Source organism: Leucoraja erinacea, chromosome 30, assembly GCF_028641065.1.
Source record: "Leucoraja erinacea ecotype New England chromosome 30, Leri_hhj_1, whole genome shotgun sequence".
Classification (NCBI taxonomy): Eukaryota; Metazoa; Chordata; class Chondrichthyes; order Rajiformes; family Rajidae; genus Leucoraja; species Leucoraja erinaceus.
In genome coordinates this window covers 2,771,325-2,796,214 of record NC_073406.1, presented here as the reverse complement: position 1 = coordinate 2,796,214, position 24,890 = coordinate 2,771,325, and the positions used below count along the sequence as shown (strand labels likewise).

General features: G+C 41.9%; 2 protein-coding genes across 5 annotated transcripts in view; one reads left to right on the top strand and one right to left on the bottom strand.

Annotated features, from left to right (window-relative positions):
- LOC129711470 (uncharacterized) overlaps nt 1–7,771 on the bottom strand; it is a 66,154-nt gene extending 58,383 nt beyond the window's left edge. For 2 of the 3 annotated variants that reach the window (XM_055659090.1, XM_055659093.1), the window contains exon 1: nt 7,384–7,770. In XM_055659090.1, the coding sequence (XP_055515065.1) occupies nt 7,384–7,431 (48 nt within the window). In that variant the 5' untranslated portion in view covers nt 7,432–7,770. Of the gene's footprint in view, nt 1–7,383 lie in introns of all 3 variants that reach the window. The other variant, XM_055659091.1, reaches the window with a different exon arrangement.
- Nucleotides 7,772–8,187: 416 nt separating this feature from the next.
- On the top strand, nt 8,188–23,646 carry utp3 (UTP3 small subunit processome component). 2 transcript variants are annotated; one of them, XM_055659102.1, is made up of 16 exons: nt 8,188–8,250; nt 9,742–9,835; nt 10,433–10,489; nt 11,253–11,309; nt 13,017–13,134; nt 13,350–13,424; nt 13,905–14,026; nt 14,912–15,064; nt 16,989–17,060; nt 17,155–17,195; nt 18,555–18,651; nt 19,517–19,696; nt 20,767–20,876; nt 21,812–21,878; nt 22,736–22,843; nt 23,375–23,646. In XM_055659102.1, exons 1-16 carry the CDS (start codon nt 8,243–8,245, stop codon nt 23,462–23,464), a joined length of 1,449 nt encoding a protein of 482 aa, XP_055515077.1. In that variant the 5' UTR covers nt 8,188–8,242; the 3' UTR covers nt 23,465–23,646. The 2 variants fall into 2 exon arrangements, with proteins under 2 accessions (XP_055515077.1, XP_055515078.1); XM_055659103.1 differs by having other exon boundaries at nt 8,236–8,265.
- The last annotated feature ends 1,244 nt before the right edge of the window (nt 23,647–24,890 follow it).

Sequence of the window (24,890 nt, the reverse complement as noted above, 5' to 3'; positions counted from 1 at the left end):
CATGACAATAAACTGAATTGAACTGAACTCTATGTAGGACAATGTCTCAACTAGACTCTCCAAAATTAGTATTTAACAAAAGACAAAAAACAGAATGGTTTAAGTTGCACTTTTCTACACTTGTTGTATCATTGTATCAAGTGCCTCTGATGTGTGGTCCACAGAGTCTGCACCGATTCGGAAAATGGCTCACCAAGTTTAAATAGAGTTGGACAATCAAGACAGGCTATGCCAACAATTACAGCCACATCCCATAAATTAATAAAATAATCTGCTCTAATGCAGGGTGCACTGCACACCTTTTAAAAACAGCAAGATTCCACAAACCGCACTGATAAATTGATCAAGAGTTCATAAGTTCTAGCAGCAGAATTAGGCCATTCGGCCCATCAAGTCCACTCTGCCATTCAATTACGGCTGATCTATCTTTCCCTCCCAACTCTATTCATTCTCCTGCCTCCTCCCCATAACCCCTGACACCAATACTAATCAAGAATTTGTCAATCTCCATAAATATCCATTGACTTGGCCTCCACAGCTGTCAGTGGCAATGAATTCCACAGATTCACCACCCTCTGAAAAAATTAATCCCTCCTCCTCATCAAGAAGGCAGGTGAAATGCTTTACTTCTCCTCAAATTGTACTATGGGATCTCAGTTCAGTTCAGTTTAGTTTATCTGGTATTAGTTTATGATTGTCACATGTGCCGTGATATAGTGAAAAGCTTTTATTTACAAGATATCCAATTAAATCGGATAATACTATACATGAATGCAATCAAGCCATAGACAAGTACAACAGGTAGAGCAAAGAGAAAAATACTAGACTGCAAAATACAATTACTCAGCATTGTAGCATAAAAGTTCCAGAGAAAAAGTCCAATATCTGCAATGAGGTAGATTGGAAAATCGGGACTGTACCCTAGCTTGGAAGGGCTGCTGATGGGGGGGGGGGGGGGGGGAAGAAGGAATGGCCAGACTGTAAAAGTCCTTGATTATGTTGGCTGCTTTCCAGAGGCAGTGTGAAGTGTAGATGGAGTTAATGGCGAGGAGTTTGTTCTGTGAGGTGGACTGGGATACACCCACAACTCTCTGGAATTTCTTTCGGTCTTAGGCAATGCTGTTGCTCGGGTAAAACAATGCAATCCGACAGTTTGCTTTCTGTGGAAGTTGGAGACATCCCAAATTTACTCAGTCTGTTGATCCTCAGTCTCAGAATCTTTTATAACTCGTTGTGTGATCAGTTTAAGATCTAATCAAAAGACAGCAAGTCAAACAGTATCCCATTCTTTCGGTATTGTACTTCAGTAATGAAGTAACACTTTGAATGAAATGACCACTTTAAATCCCATCCTTACGAAGGTACGGCACGATCTTTAAAAATACATCGTACATCTAAAAACCAGACACCAGTAAAATATTCAAATTAAAGCAGAAAATCCTGGAAACAATGACTGTGTCAATTACTGTGGAAAGAGAAAGTTAACCTAAAAGAAAGATCTTTTTGATCCAGGACCCTTCATCAGAGTTGGGAAAGAGAGAAACAAATTATTATAGATCACAGAAAATATAGTGAAAGGGAATGATGGATTAGGGGAAACTCCCTGGTGAAAATAACACAGAGCGGCTTAAAATGGTAGTTAAAAGACAGTTAAAATCAGATTGTGTATTTGAGCAAGTATTATGTTGCTAAAGGTAAGGCTGTAGGATATGCAGAGCAGACTATTAAAACAAGTTGAAAAAGTAAAAATAGCAAAAAAAACTGGGCTAAAATGAAACCAGGCAAAAATGGCCAATTCTAGTACATGGCTGAAAGAAATAATTAATTAATTGGAGCCGGAGAGTTTGATATTGAGTCCTGCAGGCTGTAATGTGGCCAGACAGCTGATGAAGTGCTGCTCCTGAAGTTTGTAGTTTGTGAAAACTGGCCATTTTTGCCTGCCAGCATCTTGGCTCTGCTTTTCCTTTCTTTTATTTAGTCTGGCCTGCTGGGCAGATCCACAGCAGATCACTCGTCTATGTGAGGTCAAAGAATGAATTATAAATGTAGGTTATTTAAACAGTATGGTTTTGGGGGAAACTGAGTTCGTTAAACCTGGTTGGTCTTTGAGTTACTAAGCATTTTCATTTTTCAGACCAGTAGAAATCATGGTGAAGATGAATTTTCTACAGGCGGGGGACAGGGCAAGCGGGGGGAGCGCTGTCTGAGTGAAATTCACACGGTGCAAAGCCAATGTGATACAGACACACACCGCGATGAACAGGAAGGTTGGCGCTGTAATTAAGACAGTGAAAGCACAGTGTACGGCAGGGTCACGCAAGTCCTTTAAAAGAGGGTGGGAGAGAAGGGGGGAGAAGGAGTGGAGACAACTTTTAAGAAGCCAGAGATACACGGCTGTGAAGCTCGGCGGACATTAACATTACTGGTCGGTTATCCTTGGTTCTGAAAACTGCTGCTTACGTTTTTTTTCCCCAATGAGCCAATGAAATTCACCGGTCAGCACCGGCTACAACCTACGAGAACCTTCGACCTCCTGGCAACCCACTACGACCTCCTGGCGACCCACCTACGGCACGAGAATTCACGCTACTCTCTATGGCGGCTTCATTCTGGTCGCCGCTAAATTTTCAACGTGTTGACCATAATGAGGCCGCGACTAGTTCCCAGAAATGCGGGAACTCCTCACGACCATGAAAGCGACTCCCCGGCAACTACCCTCGAACATGTGGCGACCACATAGTCTCCTGCAGCCACCTATAAAGTCGCCTGTGAGACAGGCCCATTAGATACCTGGAAAATTAGCACAATATTACTTTAGATTAAGTCAATTATTAACAACACTGAAAAGGAATGTAAAGGAATGTCAAGACCACAGTGATACACTTTGTGGTTTGGTGGTTTGCAGGAACACTGCTAGGGTGGTTAATGGTGGGAACAAACTGACAGGACCAATTAAGTACAAAACAGACTAGAGTAATGTTGAACTGTAACGATTGGCAATTTTTTTCTCTGTTCCCACATCACTTATTGGTACCTAGATATTAAACAAACCCAGAGACAATAGCAAGGAATACGTGATTTACTTGTGAGCCAAAGTGAATGAAATCTGTCGCTGCTGGATCATATTATCATACTGCCTTACCATCAACAGATCACTTAACAGATCTCAGAAGCTCCAAGAAATACAAACAGAGCAAAATTCAGAGATCAGCAAAACTTCTCCAGAGAACACCCATAATCTAGCAAACTGTGTCGGAAAGAAACAAACTGTAATATTTATGAAAGAACTGCAGATGCTGGAAAAATCGAAGGTAGATAAAAAACGCTGGAGAAACTCAGTGGGTGAGGCAGCATCTATGGAACGAATGCCATTTCAAGTGATAGACCCAGTCATGAAGGAGTTGTAAGACCTTAGACAAGTCAGGACTCGTTAATTAAAGTGGCTAAAGGATATGTATCAATTTCTTAGCATGCTATGCAACATCTACACGAGACTAGCATGCTCAACAACGTGCTAATATTGTACTGCGATTCAAAACACGTTTATAAACTACCCAAACAAAGGATTCTTTGAACATTCCCTTCACAGAGGAAAAAGATCAGATTCCAAATCCTTTTATTAAAGAAAATATATCATCACATACTGGTCAGCAAACACTAGCTACCAGTCATTTAAAGATTAGAGATAATGTTTTTAAATTTTTGACATTGCAATCAAATAACTCAGCATTCCACCAAGGTTACCATGGACAATGCCTCCACTGTTAATGAGAGAAAGCCATATGATAGTTGGGGGGGGGGGGAGACAAATTTGGATCCACTAATAAGGGTAACCAAGATTCTCTGCTGTGGTTTTCATCTGCCATGGCAGCTATTGAGACGTTGGTTCTCTTCATTCAACTGTTTTGTCTTTGAGGTCTTTTTGGATCTCTATCCATACCATGAGCAACACACCTCCCCTCCACCCACAACCTGCTTGACCTTACTGCTGTCCAAAGAGCAGCAGTTCTCCCTCAGTATAGATCTGAAATGACAGACTACATCGCTGATCAAGAGTGTTTTATTGTCATGTGTCCCAGATAGAACAATTGCATTCTTACTTGCAGCAGCACAACAAAATATGTAAACATAGTACACTGTAAACAAAATAATAAACGAGGATTTTTTTTTTACTTTGCTTAAAATGCAAACTGGATAAGAGCTACTCCAGCATTTTGTGTCTATCTTCGATGGAAACTTTTAACAATTGCAAACAATATTGAGCCGCATATGTACATCCCCCAGCGGCATGCTGAACAAAAAGGTTACGAGATCATGTTTAAGAAAGAGCTGCAGATGCTGGAAAAATCGAAGGTAGACAAAAATACTGGAGGAACTCAGCGGGTGAGGCAGCATCTATGGAGAGAAGGAATAGCGACGTTTCGGGTCGAGACCATTCTTCAGACTTTGAGGGTGTTCAAAACATCCGTCCAACTATTTTCATTCCGAAATATTTATATGGATACAGGATAAGGTAATAATGTTTAATACACGGTAAAGCCAGCAAAGTCCGATCAAGGATAGTCTGAGGGTCATCAAAGATGTAGATAGTAGTTCAGCACTGCTCTCTGGTTGTGGTAGGGTGATTTGGTTGCCTGCTAACACTGGGTAGAAACTGTCCCGAATCAGGTGGCATGCGTTTTCTACGATGATACAAATGGCATCCCACAGGGAGCTGCAAGTCAAGAATAGGAAGGTAAGGGGGAATTCATGAAAATTATAATTATCAGGGAAATGTCACTGAGCAGAGCGTTGGTGCTGCACATAGCCAGCTCCCCAGGACCTGATGCCTTCATCTTCAGCTCTTGATAAAACGGAGAGTGTTAGGTTTCTGGAACAAGCTGCCAACAGTGAGGCATTAAAGAGGCTTTTCGATAGGCCCATGGATGCGCAGGGATTGAAGGAATATGCATCAGTGCAGGAAGAGGATATTAGTTTAAGATGGCATGATGTTCAGCACATAGATTGTGGACTGAAGCACTTGTTCCCGTGCTGTATTGTTCCATGGTCGATGTTGATGTCTACAGATAAAATGGAGAAAGCATCAGGGTACGCCATCTGGTGTTTGTTAACCACAGCATGCTAGCCTAACATCTGACTGGGGTGGCATGTTGTTGTGACAGTGGAAGTGAATTCTTCTGGGAGGTAGAAGGGTTAACATTTTGCAGCATCTCATCGCTAGATGTTCCATGTGGTGTGAGCAGGAGTTGGACAAGTCTGTCATATCCGAGCACCATGAAGAATTTAAATTCAATGTATGACTCACTTGTTGGGCTTCCCAAATAAAAGGAACTGTCCATGGTTGAATGTTTTCAAGTTCAAGTTCGCGTTTATTGTCACTTGACCAACTAAGATACAGTGAAATTTGAGTTACCATACAGCCATAGTAAGTGAAAAGAACACAATACACACATAAAATAAAATTTTACATAAACATCCACAACAGTGGAATCCACATTCTTCACTGTGATGGAAGGCAATAAAGTTCAGTCATCTTCCTCTTAGTTCACCGTGGTCGGGGCCTTGAACCCTCCGCAGTTTGCTGCTACCGACAGTCCGATGTTCAGACCTTCTCGTCGGGATGATCGAAACCCGGCGTCGGGACGGATCGCAACAACGAAGCATGGAGCTCCTAAATCGACCATTTCTTACTGCAGACCGCGGGCTTTACGGTGCTAAAGTCCACAGGCCCCGCGGTCGGAGCGCTTTTTCTGGCGACCCTCGGCAAAGGATCCCCGGCTCGGCGATGGTAGGTCCACGCTGCGCCAACGGCTTGAAGCTCCAGGCCGGTCTCCAGGAAAGGCCGCACCAATCCAAGTTCTTAGGCCGCAGGGGAGGTAGGGGCAGAGATGCGAAATAGAGAAAATGACATCTCCGTCCAGGTAAGTGACTGGAAAAATGTTTCCCCCTATTCCCCCCCCTCCCAACCCTCCACCCGCATAAACTAGCCAAGAAACATTGAAACATACATTAAAGATATACAGGATAGAGACACAACCAGCTGCTGGCGAAGCAGCCATCACAGGCACACCCGGAGGAGCACATTCAAAACTACAGGCACATATGCCGAGTCTGCACAGAGGTTTGGTGCAGCCACGAGGCAGAGAAAGCCAACACATTAAAGCCCTCCTACCATTACATACTCAGAGTTTGCAACTCCCCTGAGCTGTCTAGCCATGGGAATGATGTAAAAATGATGCCATGCCAATGTAAAGTAAACCTTGTACATAAATGGAATGTTCTGTCTGGTACTGCGATTGAAGATTTATGAATGCACTGTATTATGCATAAAATTTGTAACATATAAAGTGTATTTTTAAAAGAAAAAGACAGCAATAATTACATGGAGATTCAACAGCGTGCAGTTAGCAATGAATTAAGTTAACCACAGCTGAGAAAAAGCATCTGTTATTATGAAATGAGACAACGTCTGGAATATATATTAATTTGGAGACTGCAGATGCTAGAATCGAACAAAATACAAGGTACTGGAGGAACTCAGCAGATCAGGCAGCTTCTGTGCAGGAACTAGACAGACAACGTTTCGGGCAGGGACCCTTCTTGAGATTCAGCTAAAACATTACACTTTGGTTTAACTGACAATTTAGCAAAACAAAAGCACAGTGCCCTCCATAATGTTTGGGACAAAGACCCATCATTTATTTATTTGCCACTGTACTCCACAATTTGAGATTTGTAATAGAAAAAAAAATCACGTAGTTAAAGTGTACATTGTCAGATTTTAATAAAGGCAATTTTTATACATTTTCATTTTTCACCATGAAGAAATTATAGCAGTGTTTATACACAGGTCCCTCTCCCATTTCAAGGCACAATAATGTTTAGGGCACAACAATATAATGTAAAATAAAGTAGTCATGTTTAGTATTTTGTTGCATATCCTTTGCATGCAATGACTGCTTGAAGTCTGTGATTCATGGACATCACCAGTTACTGGGTTTATTCTCTGTCTATTACAAATCTCAAATTGTGGAGTACAGAGGCAAATAAATAAACGATGGGTCATTGATTGTCCCAAACATTATGGAGGGTACTGTACGACCTGATTAACAAAGCAAATTCACCAGCTGCGGCATATATGTCCTCTCAATATGTCTCCTTTAAGAGTAGGTGTTAATCAGAATTTCCATTCATTGCTTCGGGTTTCGGCCCGAAATGTTGCCTACGTTGAACAATCTCCACTATAGGAAATAGGCAACGTTTCTCCTTCGCTCCACATAGACGCTGCTGCACCCGCTGAGTTTCTCCAGCGCTGTTGTCTACCTTCAGAAACACTTTTTTTCAGTGCAAATAGGTCGGTTGGATTAGAAATGTGATGTTTACCTCGTCGCCGCGGTCCATCTCGGCAGCTGGAGAAGAAGGGTCGCCCATTCCCCTTCTCTTCAGAGATGCTGCCTCCTGTCCCGCTGGGTTAGTCCAGTGGGTTTGTGTCTGTCATCATCAGCAGCAGCAGCAGCGGCAGCGGCTTCTCCTCGTTGTCTTCGTCCTCCGGGCGGGCGGTGGGGCGGCCTCATGGTACCGAGACACCGACACGACGGGGCAGCCAGAGCGGGGGCTACATGGGCGCGGACAGCGCTGTCTTCATACTAAGTTGCTGCTGCTGTTGTTGTTGTTGTTGTTGTTGTTGTTGAGCGGGGCCGGGGGCGCGGGGACATGTCGGGCCCACCCGCCGCCGCGGCCCCGCCGTCACCATGGCAGCCGGCATCTCCCACCCGCACACCCCGGGGGGGGATCCACCTCCACGCCACATCCTCCAGCTGGCACAAATCCGCATCATCCCCCTTCCACACCAACAACCAGACACTTGCCATCTCATTATAGAAATCCTGCTTTAAACCTGTCACTTAAATGCCTTAACCCCCTGCGAAACAGGCAACTAAAGAACACCTCCACCCCTCTACCAAAGGCAATGGAATCGCCCTACGCCAACCGGAAGGGTGTCCGGTGGGAAATCATTCCGGGTAAAATAAACAAACACTAAACAAACCAATTCGTCTGTTATAAATCTAACTTGTCACCATCGACAATTAATGGGAGCAATTGGCAGGTCATATAGAATCAGGAGGAAGGAGGCGATTGATATCTGGAAGCCCCGGTCAAGCTCTGTGTCGCTTGTAGAAGGCGGGGCGGTGATCGTTCTCCACCGGGAGGTGTTGAGGAAGGGGACTTCCTGTTGGGGACCATGCGACGGTAAGAGATGGGACGGTAATGGGAGAGGGAGAGGGAGAGGGGGAGGAGAGGAGAGGAGGGGAGAGAGGAGAGAGGAGAGAGGAGAGAGGAGAGAGGAGAGAGGAGAGAGCTCGGGGTCTGCGGTGAGGGGGGACCGCGCCGTCCCCGGCAGGCGAGGGATAATGTTTAGGAAGGAACTGCAGACACTGGTTTAAACCTTTAGAAGGAAGACGGGTCTTGACACGAAACGTCACCCATTCCTTCTCTCCAGAGATGCTGCCTGTCCCGCTGAGTTACTCCAGTGTTTTGTGTCTATCGAGGGTTAATGTTACCGGTGAGGAGGGACCGCGCCGTCCCCGGCCGCTTTGCTACCGTCAAGTCTTTATCAAAGTACTACCTCGAGTGGCAAACAGGAATCAAAGCAGCCAGAATGTGTAGGAAGGAACCGCAGATGCTGGTTTAAACCGAGGATGGACACAAAATGCTGGAGTAAATCAGCGGGACAGGCAGCATCTCTGAAGAGAAGGTATGGGTGATGTTTCGGGTCTGAAACGTCACCCATACCTTTTCCTATTCCCTTTTGTCACCTATTTCTTTATGTGCTTAGTGTAATTCCACAGCCCTGAGTGTAATTATTGTTTTTGGCGTGTTGGCACGTCTGAAGATAGTCACATAGTTCTGGAGTAACTCAGCGGGACGGGCAGCATCTCTGGAGAGAAGGTAGGTGACCCTTCAATCTCAAGAGTCACTCCCGAAATGTTGCCTGTCCATTCCCCTCACATATGCTGTCCATTCCCCTCCCATTGTCACTTATTTTGATGCGTTTAGTACTCACCCTTAAAATAGTATTGTGTGAAAACAGATGGGGCCACATTTTATCTTCAGCTGGGCAGATTTCCAAAAGTACAGCGTCATATTGTTGCTTTTGATTTTGTGAATGAGACTTGGACCTGCATCAAAAAAAGTTCAGGAACTGCAGTTGACGTTTAGCTGATTGTGGAGCAGGATTAAGGAATATCAATCTTTCTGCTGTTTTGTGGGGAATTTCTGTCCATCTATGACAATCTGTAACACTGACAGCAGCAAACGAGGCGAATGGCATCAGTTGAGACTCTTGCCTCTCTTCTTTAGAACCTTGACACACAACCAATTCAATGCAATGTTTAACGTGCACTGATGTAAAGAATGTCTGTAAAGTGAGTTTCAGGTAGTTGAGTTGAAGACTGCAGCATAAAAGTTGCCCAATCGGTGTTAAAAAATCTACTGACGACTTTGTACTGACGACTTTATTCTGTAAATTGCCATTGTGGTCAGTTAATAATTATGTAAATAAGTGCAAAAATCTGCTTAAATACATTATCATATGTAGCTAACTATCTGTATTAAAACCACTGTGCAAAGGAAGAACAGAGGTTATCTATGTATTATAACTATATGTATTATTCTATTTAACATAACTCCAGAATTGGTAATTATTAAGATCTATAATTTTAATGATTGGCTGCTTTGCAGATCCAGTAGAAAGAAACCCAGGCTGCAGCAACAGCAGCAGGATGATGGCAGCGATGACCCCCAAAAGTACAGCAACTTACCAAATCCCGATGCTGTGAGTATTAAAAATGAGAGTGTGTGGCAGGTAATTCTTCATATTACTGCCAGTGATTTTTTTTTTTTTACTTCATCTGTCTCTGGGTTTAAATGTAGAAGCAGTTAGTTTGGGATATTCTTGTTCAATGTGGATTTCATTCCGAAGATTTCACGATAGCATTAGTGCATAAGCTTAGTGCAATCATGTGTACATTTGCTCCAAAGCAGAAACCATGCATTTTGTCACTGCTGATGACCAAACCCAGTTATCCTCGTCTCATGTTTTGTTTTGTGAAAGACTTAAAGTGGGGTTTGGGAGTTAAATAAAAACTTCCTCTTTAATCAGATTTTAATGTAAGGGGCAGTGTAATTTGGAGATGATAGATAAATACATTTTCAGAAGACTGTGGACAAATCTCATGCATAGCATTTAGGAACTGCGAGCAGGTTAGTCCAGCCTTTGAATCGCAGTTTGTTTGCAAAATCACGGAGTGTGGATGGCAGTGGATATCTTGAAAGCCTGAATGCAAGTTAATTTTCTGTGATTGCAATATTGAAATGTAAGTGGGTAAGGAGCAGTTATGCTCAATGTGAAAGCATTTTTTTTTTCTTGTAGAATTCCTCCGAATATTATAATGATGACATTGACGAATTTCACGAGAAGAAACTTAAGGTGAGTGTAAGACACCATGTTTATATATAACCTTTGTAGTAAAGTAAAAAATAAGCGCGGATTAAATTGTGTCGGCCCGTTTCCCATGATGTTCATTGTAACCAATAACGTTATTTATTAACTGCAGGTTAAGTTGGATTGAGGGGTTGATTTGGATAATAATTGAAGTTTTGCTATAATGTTTTTAAATAATGGAAGTTGTAATTTAAAAGTGGGAGAAATGTATGTCGACTATTCCTCCACAATGCTGGCTGATGTAGCTGCAACAACAAGGTACTACAGAGAATACAATTATTACACCTTTATAATGCAGTGCCATCACAAATGTGAGCCTACCACCTAAGAACGGTCTTGAACCGAAACGTTGCCTATTTCCTGCGCTCCATAGATGCTGCCACACCCGCTGAATTTCTCCAGCATTTTTGTCTACCTTTGATTTTCCAACATCTGCAGTTTCTTCTCAAACCTAAATTACATTAGTCACTAACAACATAGGGTATAGTTTGGAGCAAGAAATTGATGTGCATTGTTACTGATTTTTCAGGGTGAGATATTGAGTGTATGCTAACTTAAAATTGCTGTGTATTTAGGGAAAGTTGTACGAGGAGAAGGAAGTCAGCAAGTATTCTACACAGTCATTCTTAAGGAACACCACTGCTCAGTTTGCCAAAACAGGTTTAACAACAGCAGTCCAAAGGTGCCTTGATGTTCTTGTTGGCAAGCCTTTGAAAATCTCGATCATCCTAAACTTTTTTTATTGCAGAAGCTGCTGGACGATGGAAAAGCACAAGAACATTTTAGTGAGGACTCATTGGATGAGGTATGTATGTGCTGTTCTGCTGGGCTGACATAACACAGTTGTTAGGCAAGCTTTTTGGAACACCTTCTGATTAATTTCTAAATGCCCTGTCGAACGATATTTAAAAAAAACAAAAAAAAAACAGGAGTGTTTCTGTCTTTCCAACTCTTTTGGGGAAAGCAGGATTTCATTGGGTAGAAAATAAGATTTGTATAGCATCTTTTACAGACTTGGAACCTGACAAGGCATTTTACTGTTGATAAAAGGTTTCAAACCCTTGTCACTGTTGTAGGGACACTGAAGCAGACTTGCACACAGCAACTGCACACATCCAGCAATGTGATAATGACCATATGATATGAGGGATAATAATGAGTTGGGACTCTTGGGAAAATTTCCTTGCTGTTCTTAAATTACACTGAGGATCTTTTTTTCATTCATTTGAGAGGCTAGACAAACCTTGCTTTAACACCTGATCTGAACGATGCTATCTCTGCAACACTTCCTCCTCGATGTTATGCTCAAAAAGTTGCCAACATTTATGTGCTTGTTTTTCCACAAGTCTTGAGACCACTCTTGTCTCAGTATTTTTACTTTCACTCTTTAAGGTAGAATAGAATGCCTTTTATTGTTATTCAAACAGCTTGGTTTGAACAAAATTACATTTTGTACAGTCTTACATTACAAACAAACCTACTAGAAAGTAGTCGTTATGTAAGCTATTAACAAAGGTCTTGATAAACTAGATTAAAATTTAACATTTCCTTTGTCACTAGAAATCTGCAGGTGTTGCATTTCTGCGTGCATTTTCTGCTGTCTGTGTATAAGGCCGGCTGTATAATTTCTTGGCTGACTAAAGTGCATGTAATGCAGCAAAAGCATTCGCAAAGTATTATTTAGGGGCACCTTTTCAGTTACAATTATTTTCCCTGATCACAAATAATGTTGCATTAATCTTCTCTGCTTTATCTGTTATAGCCAGCTCCATGTATGGTGTAACCTCTGTATTTTACTCTCTAGAGTCAAGAGTGTTTTATTGCCATATGTCCCAGATAGAACAATGAAATTCTTACTTGCAGTAGCACAACAGAAAATGTATTCAAGTTAAATTTGCCTCTCACATGCTGTCTCAAAGCATTCACCTGTGTTTTATCTCAATCGGGATGTATTATATATGACATTGTTATGCTGCATTGGTCCATCCTAAATAGTGAAAGGCTATTGCAGTCTCCCAATACAGATCTCTTGTCCTTTCAGCTGTATCAGTAGTCATAATATCACACTTTATTGATTTAACTCGATTTACTTCATAATCTCTACTCCAATGAAGCCCTGAATGTTCAGTCATTTATTTGAGGCTGCTATCAGTAGATTCTTGTTATTTAGCCGTCAATGAGGGTTAGGGGGTTTTCGCAATTCCACCAATAATATTGAACATGAGAGCTGAACCAAAGGGCTGCATGCAATTCCCTTGTTTATTATGCTAATCTGCTTGTTTTTCCTGGACCTTTCAGTGTTGGTGGTAGCTTTTACTATGGAATTTGATCCTCCACTGAATTAAAAGAACAACATCTTCTGATTTCTGTAACTGATACGGTCCGCTGTATGTTTCCTTCTGCCTTATTTCCCTTCGGTTAAATGCAGCAAAAACGATATTGTTGGAAATGAATTTATTGACCATTAATTGGTTCAAACATCAATGCTGACGACTTGCTGTGTCTAAAACAGGAAGAGGTGATGCCCCTGGAGCTTCCCGATTCGGATGATGATGAGGAGGAGGATGAGGATGATGAATGCGAGGAAGAGGTTGACATGGACAGTGATCTCGAGGGCAAAAGAGAGGATGGTCAGTGCTGTGCTGTGATGTTATCGAATTCTGTATAATGCATCATGGAACTAATTTATTTTGCAAACTTTAGCCTGGCCTGAGGCATTTGCAGAAATATTGCCATGTTCCATTACTATTAATTAAGAATAATCGACGTGCAACGTTACTGCTGCAAATGCTGAATCGGTTTCTTTGCAGTAAGACTGATTGTTGCTTCACTCTTTCTCCTCCAGGCCTCCCCAGCGCTTTGTCCTGGGGACAGAGGAAGAAATCGTACTACCAGACCGACTACGTTGATGAGATTCCTCGTAAGTTCTGTAACTTGCCATCTTCAGCGGGGGGAGGGAGACGGGTTTCTTCCTTATGTTGCTTGCATGGATGTATTTGTGGTTTTGAAATGCACGGGGTCAACAGCATTGATCCCTGTCCTCAGAATGAACACAAGATGTGACAATTCCATTTTAGATAGTGTTTTTCAAGACCGATGCCTTTGGTATTTTAGCAAGATAGTCAGACTTTTGTGTTTTGTTTTAATGTGCTTTAAGTCAGGCTTGTCTGTGAGTGGCACTGTGGCAATGCTCTGACCTAGTCTGGATTCACTCTTTGGTGTTCTTTGACAGCAGTTTAGGAATTGTATTTCCTCCCTTTCAACATGAAAATCCTGGGTGGAAAGTTTAAAGGCTTGAGCTTTTGTACACAACTATCTTGTGAGAAGGTATGAGTACTTGCAAGGAGATGCAAACATGTATTGTGGTCTGACTTGGCATTTGCTGTTGACACACTTGCAGGTGGAAAGAAACAGGCAGAAGCTCTGGCAGAGGTTGAAGAGGAGGAACTCGAAGCCATAAACATTCAGAAACGACTGGCTGAGGATCTGTCAGAGGATGACTTTGGCCTCGACCTTCTTCAGGTAACGACCAGGGTGTGTGTGTGTGTGTGGAGGTGCAGAAGTAGCCTTTGCACCAGATTGCAAATGCCCAAGTAATTTGTGGTTATTATTACTGGGATTGGCTTCCTGTCTTTTCCTGGCGCTCCACTCCAATAGCTCCGTGCCAACTTATTTTTGAGATAATTCAGTAATGTTTGTCCTCTAGATGTAGTGGTGGTGCTCTCACTTTTAAAATTCATATTGGTTTAAGGCAATCCTGGTTCTGTGTGATTAAACTTGCCAGTCCAGCAGGAGAGGCCAGATTATCGGCCTTTCCTGTGTTGTGGCCCTCTTACTTACAGTTACTGATCCTCCCATTCTGAAATATACACTTATGGATATGTTGGGTATTTTCATTATTGTCCTTCGCACCTTATATCCGCGTGCTTTTGCAATATTTGAAGAGTTGTAAGCTATGATTCATTTTACAGAAGCAATGCTGTTTTTGGCTCTAATATGTTCTTTTGGTTTTGAACTACAAATTCATTCTGCCATGGACTGACTGACTTCAATGATCCTTTGCATATCTATCCAAAACAGATATTTGTTTTCTCCCCCAACCCATCTTTTCTCAACTGCAATTGACATGCGCACATACAATTATGTTCTAATGCAATCAATGTTGTCTTCACTGCTGGTTCTGACACATATCCAAGACGGGGTAATCAGCGATGGTAACCTCTGACTGCTAGCAATCTTGGAACATTTTCATGGATTCGGGTAACAATGTTTTCTGCCAACTTGTGCACGATGAAACAGGGATGAAGTACGTACAGGTCTGCTGATCACTCGCATGTCTTTCTCAAAAGAAGGTCCGCAGGTTTATTTATTTATTCTCCATTCTTATGTGGAGTTTTCTCATCCTAGACATTTGCCCAAGAACGGGAAGCAGAGAAAGATTCTGGAAAGGACCTGAAAATTAAAAAAGATTTGAATAAAATGTCCCAGAAAGAGAAGATGAAACTGCTGAAGAAAGAGTCACCTGAGCTACTGGAACTCATGCAGGATTTCAGGGCAAAGGTCAGCTAAATCTCTAACATTACTCATGTTTATTCAACTCTTTTTAGTGTTTTCTTAAGATTAGATGCCACATATATAAGGTTGAAAATTCATAAATTACAGGCGCAATAGAATAGTGCATTGTAATGTTCCAGAGGTAAAAATCTATTTTATTGGGTACTCATTTCTAAACCACAAAGAATATTAGAATATTGAACAGTACAGGACAGGAACAGGACCATTGTTCCCGATGTTGGGGAAGTCCAGAACAAGGGGTCACAGTTTAAGGATAAGGGGGAAATCTTTTAGGACCGAGATGAGGAAAACATTTTTCACACACAGAGTGGTGAATCTCTGGAATTCTCTGCCGCAGAAGGTAGTTGAGGGCCAGTTCATTGGCTATATTTAAGAGGGAGTTAGATGTGGCCCTTGTGGCTAAAGGGATCAGGGGGTATGGAGAGAAGGCAGGTACAGGATACTGAGTTGGATGATCAGCCATGATCATATTGAATGGCGGTGCAGGCTTGAAGGGCCGAATGGCCTACTCCTGCACCTATTTTCTATGTTTATATGTTTGGCCTAACATGACGCCGATACATGAAATATTATTTCGTTGATGGAAATCGTGTTTTCTGATGAAGATTTACTGAGATTTTATGGTAGTAGTGCACATTAGTTCCTCGTTAGATATCAAGTCTCATCTGATGCATGAATAGAAGTTAATGTTTCCAAATTAAATTATGTTGTTTAGCTGATCGACCACTGGATAAGAGGCGGCCACTTAACATATTGTGTATTAATGTAGGAGGATGCAAAGACAATGAATTAAGACAAACAATTGAATTTAAGCAAACCGTACAAACATTGGCATCGAGGGAACTAGGGAATTGGTTATTTTGTTATCGGGGGAAACCTATAGTCGCATTTTTCTTTATATTCTTTTCAGAAAACCTTGTTTTTGCACAGAAAAACTGAAGGATAAAAGATGAATTGATTTTCTTGGCTTCAGGAAAGCACAGATTTGACATCGCTGCTCAGTTTATAGTTCTTCACAAAATAAAAAAATCTTAAAGGTAGACAAAAGTGCTGGAGAAACTCAGAGGGTGCAGCAGCATCTATGCAGCGAAGGAAATAGGAAACGTTGCCTATTTCCTTCGCTCCATAGATGCTGCTGCACCCGCTGAGTTTCTCCAGCACTTTTGTCTACCTTCGATTTTCCAGCGTCTGCAGTTCCTTCTTAAAAAATCTTAAATCTTGATAGCACAAAACAAAAGCTTTTCACAGTACCTTGGTACATGTGATAAATTAAACTGAACTTAAATGTGAACATGGATAAGAATGAAAGATAAATGTCAACTTTTTTTTCTTTTGATCGATTGCCATAGCGATTTGTCACAATATATTTCTTAAATATGAAAGTGCTGCATAGTGATGGTTTAGACAAGTTTTTTCTTTTTTTTCCCCCCCTTTGCGCAAAATAATTGAGGTTTGCAATTGTAGAACTATTTCCCATTGCGAGTCACCTTGGAAGGAAGAAAGTGGAACCTTTTCTGTTTTAGTTACTTGTAGTTTGTTTAGTTTATTGTCACGTGTACCGAAGTACAGTGAAAAATTTTAGGATTAGTTTAGAGATACAGCGAGGAAACAGGCCCCTCGACGCGCCGACCAGCGATCCCCGTACACTAACACTATCCTGCGCACACACGCTAGGGACAATTTACAATTTTACTGAAGCCAATTGGCCTACAAACCTGTACGTCTTTGGAGTGTGGGAAGAACCTGGAGAAAACCCACGCAGGTCAAGGGGGGAAAACGTGCAAACTCCGTACAGACAGCACGTAGTAGTCGGGATCGAACCCAATCCTAAGGCAGCAACTCAACCGCTGCACCACCGTGCGTTTTAAGTTATTCTGCCAAGTAAAACAATTTCTGATTAATCTTGCAGCTTGTGGAATTGAGGGATGAGTTGCAGCCACTGATGGAGACTGTACAGAGTGGCAGGATCCCAGCAGGAAAGGTATGATGAGAAGACAAACACGTTGTGTGACAGGGCGGGGATGGGAGGTGTGAGGTGTGACCGGATCATATTGTGAATTTTGTTTACTTCACAGGACGCCCAGTATGTGCAGACAAAGTACCATCTGTACCTGAAGTAAGTTTATTTGCTGTAACAAGAGAATCTGTGCCCTTTGCGGGACACGATGAACAGGGAGATTGAGGAGCTGCCTATTGTCCAGTCTATTAGCCATTCACCACGTGGTGAAATTAATTAACTGATAAGTTAGAAATTGAAACCTCTGTTGGACTTGTGATCGTAAGAGTGTCTGTGCCATTAACATTTGTTAGCAAGATGTTCATGTGAGTTTTGTATGACTGGCAATTGGCACAGTGTATTGTTGATTAATATCAGTGGGACATTGTTCTTGTCTGTGACTGGCAGTTCTTACAAAGAACCATTGACAATCAGTCATTCCAGTGACCAGTTTCGTACAGACATGATATAGAATTGGATGTTCCACTGGTTCTTTAGGGATTGTCAGCCTGTGTGTTGGAATTAATGGATAAGGTGAGACTTTAATTGTTCTTAGAGCTTTTTATTATTATACTTTTATTTCAGTTTTTAATTATTTCTAAACTGTTCTTAATGAATTTATTAATTTTATTTACATCAACTTTTTAATTTCTCCAAATGTCATTTAAAAACCATTATAGTCCATTCGCACAACAAACTCTGCCTCTCGTCATATCTTGGTGTCAAAAATGGTCAGGCCATTCCTTGGGCAGGGCTTCCACACTCTGCTATCTAAGGCCTTGTGCCCTCCAGAGTGTACAGTGGTGCAGAGGTAGATTTGCTACCTTACAGCGCCAGACATCCGGGTTCGATCCTGACTGCAGGTGCTGTCTGTACGCAGTTTGCACGTTCTTCCTGTGACTGCGTGAGTTTTCACCGGGCGCTCCGATTTCCTCCTGCACTCCAAAGACGCACAGGTTTGCAGGTTAATTGGCTTCTATAAGTTGTAAAATTGTCCCTAGTGTGTAGGATAGAGTTGGTGTGACCGCTAGTCAGCGCGGACTCAGTGGGCCGAACGGCCTGTTTCTGCGCTGTATCTCTAAAGTAAAGTGTGGATGGCCATTGAGTTTGTGCCAGTTGAAGGTGGTCGGGTGGTAGACACAAAGCTGGAGTCACTCAGCGGGACAGGCAGCATCTCTGGAGAGAAGGAATGTGTGACGTTTTGGATTCGGGACCCTTCTTCAGACTCGGGGTCTCGACCCGAAACCTCACTCATTCCTTCTCTCCAGAGACGCTGCCTGTCCAGCTGAGTTACTCCAGCTTTGTGTGACTACTGTTGGTTTAAACCAGCATCTGCAGTTCCTTCTCACACAAATAAAAAATGGGGATCTCCTGTACAATATCTGAGTTTTACATTTAGTAAACAATCAGAACTGTGAAGTACTGTACTGAAACAAAAAACTAGTGTTCCCTTGGTAATGAAATGTGTCTGATCTGTAGCTACTGCACAAACATCAGTTTTTACCTGGTATTGAAGGCAAAACGTATTCCAGTTCAGAACCATCCAGTGATCGAGAGACTACTCACCTACAGAAATGTGAGTATTGTGCAACTGAACCATGCCAAGTTCAGTCTGAAGAAGGGTTTCGGCCCGAAACGTCGCCTATTTCCTTCGCTCCATAGATGCTGCTGCACCCGCTGAGTTTCTCCAGCATTTTTGTGTACCCAAGGTCATTGTTGTTTTTTTACCTATTTGTGATTGCGTTCCCCTGAAACCCTTTGCCTTGGATTCATTTCTCCAGGGAACTGTTGCACTACAATGCTGAGAACTATATTCTGCATCCTGTATCTTCCTGTTTAAGAAGGAACTGCAGATGCTGGAAATTCGAAGGTAGACAAAAATGCTGGAGAAACTCAGTGGGTGCAGCAGCACCTATGGAGCGAAGGAAATGGGCAACGTTTCGGGACGAAACCCAAAGGGTTTCGGCCCGAAACGTTACCCATTTCCTTTGGGATTCGGGACGAAACGTTGTCTATTTCCTTTGCTCCATAGATGTTGCTGCACCCGCTGAGTTTCTCCAGCATTTTTGTCTACCTTCCTGTATCTTCCTCTTTGCTCTTATTGTACTTGAGTTTGAACTGATTTGTATCTATGTATGATCTATTTGGATCTATTTGGATAGCATGATTTCCACAGCCTTCTGGCTAAAGAAACTCCTCGTCTCCATTCTGGCCACTGATTAAGACTAGCCTGGAGTTGCTTGTCTTTATTAGTTAGTTGCGTTGTCTCTCCTTGCCCAACCCACTCTGGACATCCCCTGGACATATTAATTTCATGAGATGGTTCAAGTTGGGTAAGATTACTGACAATCCTGATTGCTGCTGTGTGAGGTTTTTGGTCAAATAATATCTAAATTATGCTAACTAGCAGAAGGTTGACAACGTGTGTTTTCTCCCTCCAGCTAATCAATGACCTGCTTGTAGTGGATACGCAACTTACATCTGATATCCAGCAGCAGTTAAGCCTGACTAATCAAGAGCTTAAATCTGTTACTGGTAAAGATCAAAATATCTCCAAACTGAAGAAAAAGCCACCTCAGCTGAGTAAACAACTAAAAACTGATCAAAGACCAAAAGAAAAGGCAAGTATAGAAGGGTCTGCTGTACAGGTCCACCACCATTTATTTATTTTTTTCTCTTTTCCCTCGGGCATCCTTGGTTCCAGAGCCTTTCTGGATTATCCGTTTTGCCGGACTATCGGTGATCTCAGCCCCTGAGAGGAGTCCAATGATCCACTGGACGGCCTGCAAATTCAGCATCTGAAGTCGGCTACAGGTTCCAGAGCCCCAGCCATAGGAGGCAAATTTGACCTCCCCCCCCCAACCAACCCAATCATTTCTTTCTCACTTGTCACAGGGAGTGTTAGCTAAAAGTGTACAGTGTATAAAAGTATACATAGTCTAGTCATGTTGGTATCAAGAGCAAAGAAAACTGCCATTAAAACTAATTGTACACGATACAGTGGAAAAGTAATTGTACTAATGGGAGACTGCTTCAGGGTTCTGGAGCATTCTTATCGAGTCCACACACAAGATTAGAAGTTGTTCAGCCAGAGCTGAACACACTTCTTGGCATCTGCATACAATGGTGTCTGTCTTGTCGCTTCTTGTGTGTGGTGGTGGAAAGATTGGTGAAAACAGGGCTGTGACATGAAAGCTCTTTCCTTGACCCCATCCGCACCATTAATCCAGAGCCTTTAGTTTTAATCACACTTGAAATTGGGGCATTCAAATTCAGTTCGCTATCAGTAATGGTAAACTCAAAGTTGTTGGACTTTGTAGAAATGCAAGTAGTTCATTAGTGTTCCATCTTTACCCAGTTTGGCTTGTGTCTCTCTGGTGGGTGAATCTCAGCTACCCTCTGAAATGACCGAGCAATGTCTACTTCAAGACCAATTGGGAATTAATGCCGATCTTCCTTGCAATACGCACGATCTATAATTTTAAATGAAAAAAAAAAATCAAAAGTTTGGATACAAGGCTAGGAAGTGGTAGTCTCAATTTACAATTATAACATGAATTGGAAATATTAAAATGATTTTCTCCAAGTTAAATGTTAAATTGGGGATCTTTCTCTCGAATTGCTTTGCAAGGATATGTTCTTGTGCCTTTCCACATGTTCCTGAGTATATGGGATTAATGTTTTAATATAGGTCGTGGGCAAAGATTTGAAATATGATATGGTTAATGAAGCAGGCATCCCGTATCATAAAGAAATGAAGGGGATTCTATCCCAGAAGAGAAAAATAATGGAAGAGGACAGGTATGGCTTGTTTATGTGTGTACTCCAGCACTTTATCTCTTTTTGTGAGCCGGCATCTGCAGTTCCTGTGTCTCCCCAATGTGGAAAGCATTATATGTATAACATGAGTCTCACACAGTCAAAGCCACTGGCAAATTGACTCCAGAGCAGATGAATGGCTATGACAGACAAATGCAGTGGTTGAAAATGGATTTTCAAAATGATATTAACAAGATATCAAAGGTTTCATTTCATTAGAATAAAGACTATGGAACTCGTGTGTAATTTAAAAAAAAAACGAAGAGAAAATTAGAGAGAAAACTGCTCCGGATGTTTGGAACGTAACTATCTCACAACATTCAGAACTGGGACTGTTTTGTCCACTGTGTTATTGGTGGTCACAATTGTGGACCGTGCTAAAAAGCCATGCATTGTAATCTGCAAACCCACTTTGTTTTTAAATCATTTTATGAATGGAGTAAACTACAACCTTTTTCCGTTTTCTAATTTATACACAATTCTCCAGTTTGATTCTATGGTGAGGCTGCAACTGCAGCGCATCAGAGAAAGAACCGAGTTAGAAAAAATGGAAAAATAGAAAAAGGAAATAATTAATTTATTCTATTAGAATTTAGTTTCCTTTTAAATTCAAGTTTCTCATTGGTAATTGTCTCGGTTCCTTTAATTTGGAGATCCTACCTGCTTAAGTGTTTTTGAGCTTGGGAAGAAGTTTTGTTCTCATTCAATAATGTGTTGATTTGCTGCCCACATGCGGACAAAAATATCAGCCAGTTGATAAGCTACAGAATTCCAGAAACATTTTTGCTGGGAGGGTAAATTCCGTTTTTTAATATCCTGTCCTACTCGTTTCTCCAGAAGTGGCAACGTTAAGACGTCGGTGCTCCACGCCTGAATACTTGCGTCCCAATCCTTTAATAATGGGTTTTATGTTTCAGTAATGAGAACACTGCTGTGGTACACACGGTGCTTGGTGCAGAAGAAAAAAGAAAGATCACTTATCAGGTATCTATCTTGTTTTAATATATTTTAGTTTGCTTTTTTTTTTTTTTTTGCTTTGGGGCTATTCTAAACTTTTTTTTTCTGAGTCCATCTTGACCTTTTTATATATTAAAAAAAGAGTAGTTCCTTAAGTTTGTTAATTGAGATCGATCATTCACTTTTTTTTAAGTTAGTCATAATCTGAAATTACTGAAACCGATTTATTTATTTTTTAGAACCTCCAATTCCTACCGTCCTAATGTTCTCAGTAGCAAATGTGCATCGTGACATCTGGTTCATTTCCTCCCTCTGCCCCCGGCAGAATATTGAACCTGTGCCCTGGCGATAGAATGGTAACACACCATGCATTCAGTGTCAGATTGACAGTACCATGCGGCCTAATGATTCCTCCACTTGCTGCCTCTGTCTTTCACTAGAATGTCCACCCATGTAACATTGTGAATAAACACAGGCTGCAGACTGGCCATCTGCTGAGTTTCAGTTCGATTAGTTGGACATTGTTTTGGATAGCTTTGCACAGAATATTTTATTAAAATAAAAGAATCGGTTATAGAGTCTGACAGCGTGGAAACAGGCCCACAGTGGCCAACATGTCCCACCTGCCTGTGTTTGGCTCTTGTCCCTCTAACCTGTCCTATTCATGTACTTGTCTAATGTTTCTTAAACGGTGCAATGGTCGCGGCCTCAACTACCTCCTCTGGCAGATCATTCCATACGACCACCATTCTTTGTGTGAAAATGTAACCCCTCGGATTCCTGTTAAATATTTTCCCCCCCCTCGCCTTAAACCTATGTCCTCTGGTTCTCGATTTCTCCGACTTATTGCAACCATGTGTGACAAAACTTTCTCCGGCCCACAGATGGCCAAGAATAGAGGTCTGACACCCAGGAGGAAGAAGATTGATCGTAATCCTCGTGTCAAGCACAGGGAGAAGTTCAGGCGAGCCAACATCCGACGGAAGGGTCAGGTAAGTGAAGTAGTTGGTATCAAGGGTTATCAATGTCCTATCAACATTTGAAGTGTGGCTCTGAGTCTCCCATGCGAGTTAGAAACGTAGGAGTTTCGGCCCTTCAAGCCAGCACAGGCCCTTCAGAGATACAGCGCAGAAATAGGCCATTCGGCCTACCGAGTCCATGCCGACCAGCGATCCCCGCACACCAGGGGCAATTTACAATTCTACCAAGCCAATTAACCTACAAATCTGGACTTCTTTGGAGTGTAGGAGGAAACCAGAGATCCTGGAGAAAACCCACACAGGTCATGGGGAGAACGTACAAACTCCATACAGACAGCTCCCGTAGTCGGGATCGAACATGGTTCTCTAGTGCTGTAAGGCAGCAGCTCTATGGCTGCGCCACCGTGCCTTTCCGTGTTCTTATAGAAATGTCAAAGTAGGGTTTTATTTCAGATTACCCCCAAATTTAAAGGCATATAAACCCACAGTATGTTTCTCAGTGAGATCTTGCTTAATGTCACCTTGTATACTTTGCCTTTGCAGGTGCGTGAGGTCCGGAGAGAGGAACACCGATACGGTGGTGAGCTGTCGGGTATCCGGGCTGGAGTTAAGAAGAGCGTCAAGCTTCATTGATCTTATCATTGAGGATCAAACATCTTCAACCTGGAAATTAATGGATCACCTACTCTGCCTCTAAAGTATTTCGTTTTTTTTATGAAATACTTTTTTTACTGTTTGCAAATTGTTAGTAAAACTGATGTACCAACTAATGGACTCGCACATAATGTAATTACAAACTATTAAATTATATAGTGTATTCAATTGTATGTTCTCTTCCTTGTGAGCTAGTACCTAGAAAGGTCAATACACTTGTTTATCTAGTGTATGGGTGAACCAATTAATTTTCCTCCGTCTGAATATTGCAGATATCAACAATGCAAAGTCCCTTAAATTAAATGATGCATTCATTCAAATTTTGCAGTGCTCAATAGTTGACGATGTCCGAAAGTTGTTTTAACTTTTTCAATTTGCCGTTTCATACATCATGGAAAGTGGCCCCTTGGCCCAAACTGACCAAGATGACCCCTCTATACTTGTCCCACTTGCCTGTGTTTGGCCCATCTCGTTATAATCTTTTCCTATCCATGTAACTGCCAAAATGTTGATAGTACCAGCCTCAGCTGGCAGCTCGTTACATATACCCACCAGCTTTTGTGGAAAAAATTGCTCCTCGGGTTCCTATAAAAACGTTCTTCTTTCAACTTAAACCTATGTCCGCTAGTTCTTGATCTGCTGCTCTGGGTAAATGACTGTGCATTTTTACCCCATCTTTTCCCTCATGATCTTGATCATCCCTCATCCTCCAAGGAATAAAGCCCTAGCCTGCTCAACCACCCACCATAGCTCAGGCTTTTGAATCCTGGCAACATTCTTGTAAATCTTCTCTGCATTCTTCCAGCTTCCATCCTTCCTGTAACAGGGTGACTAAAACGGAACATATTGCTCCAATGTCTTGTACAACTGCAACATAACATCCCAACCTCTATACTCTGACTTTCCAAAATACAACACCTCACACTTATCTGTATGAAACTCCATTAACCATTCCTCGGCCCACCTGTACAACCGATCAAGATCCTGCTGCAAATTTTGATAACCATCTTCACTATCTACTATGCTACCCACTTTTGTTATCTGGAAAACACCTATTAATCATGCCTTGTACATTCTCACCCAAATCTTTGACATAATCCACAGCAGCAAAACCTGGCACCACTAGTCACAGGCCTCCATCCAGTCTTTCAAGTCTGCCAGCTCTCCCTGGATCCCATGCGATCTAACCTTCCAGAGCACCCTACCAAATACCATATAGACAATGGCTACAGCTTTGCCCTCATCAACGTTTTTAGTTACTTCAAAAACTCCAATCAGATTTGTGATACATGTTCTCCCACATATTAAACAATGCTGACTATCCCTAATCAGCCTGTCTATCCAGAGCCAAGCCCTTCTTAAATAGAGGCACAACATTAACCATCCTCCAGTCTTCTAGCACCTC

Coding starts and splice junctions, on each gene's coding strand:
- utp3 (XM_055659102.1), top strand. Junction 10,490..11,252: donor TTCACGAGAAGAAACTTAAG/GTGAGTGTAAGA, acceptor TTTTTATTGCAG/AAGCTGCTGGACGATGGAAA. Junction 21,879..22,735: donor AAAGAAAGATCACTTATCAG/GTATCTATCTTG, acceptor TCCGGCCCACAG/ATGGCCAAGAATAGAGGTCT.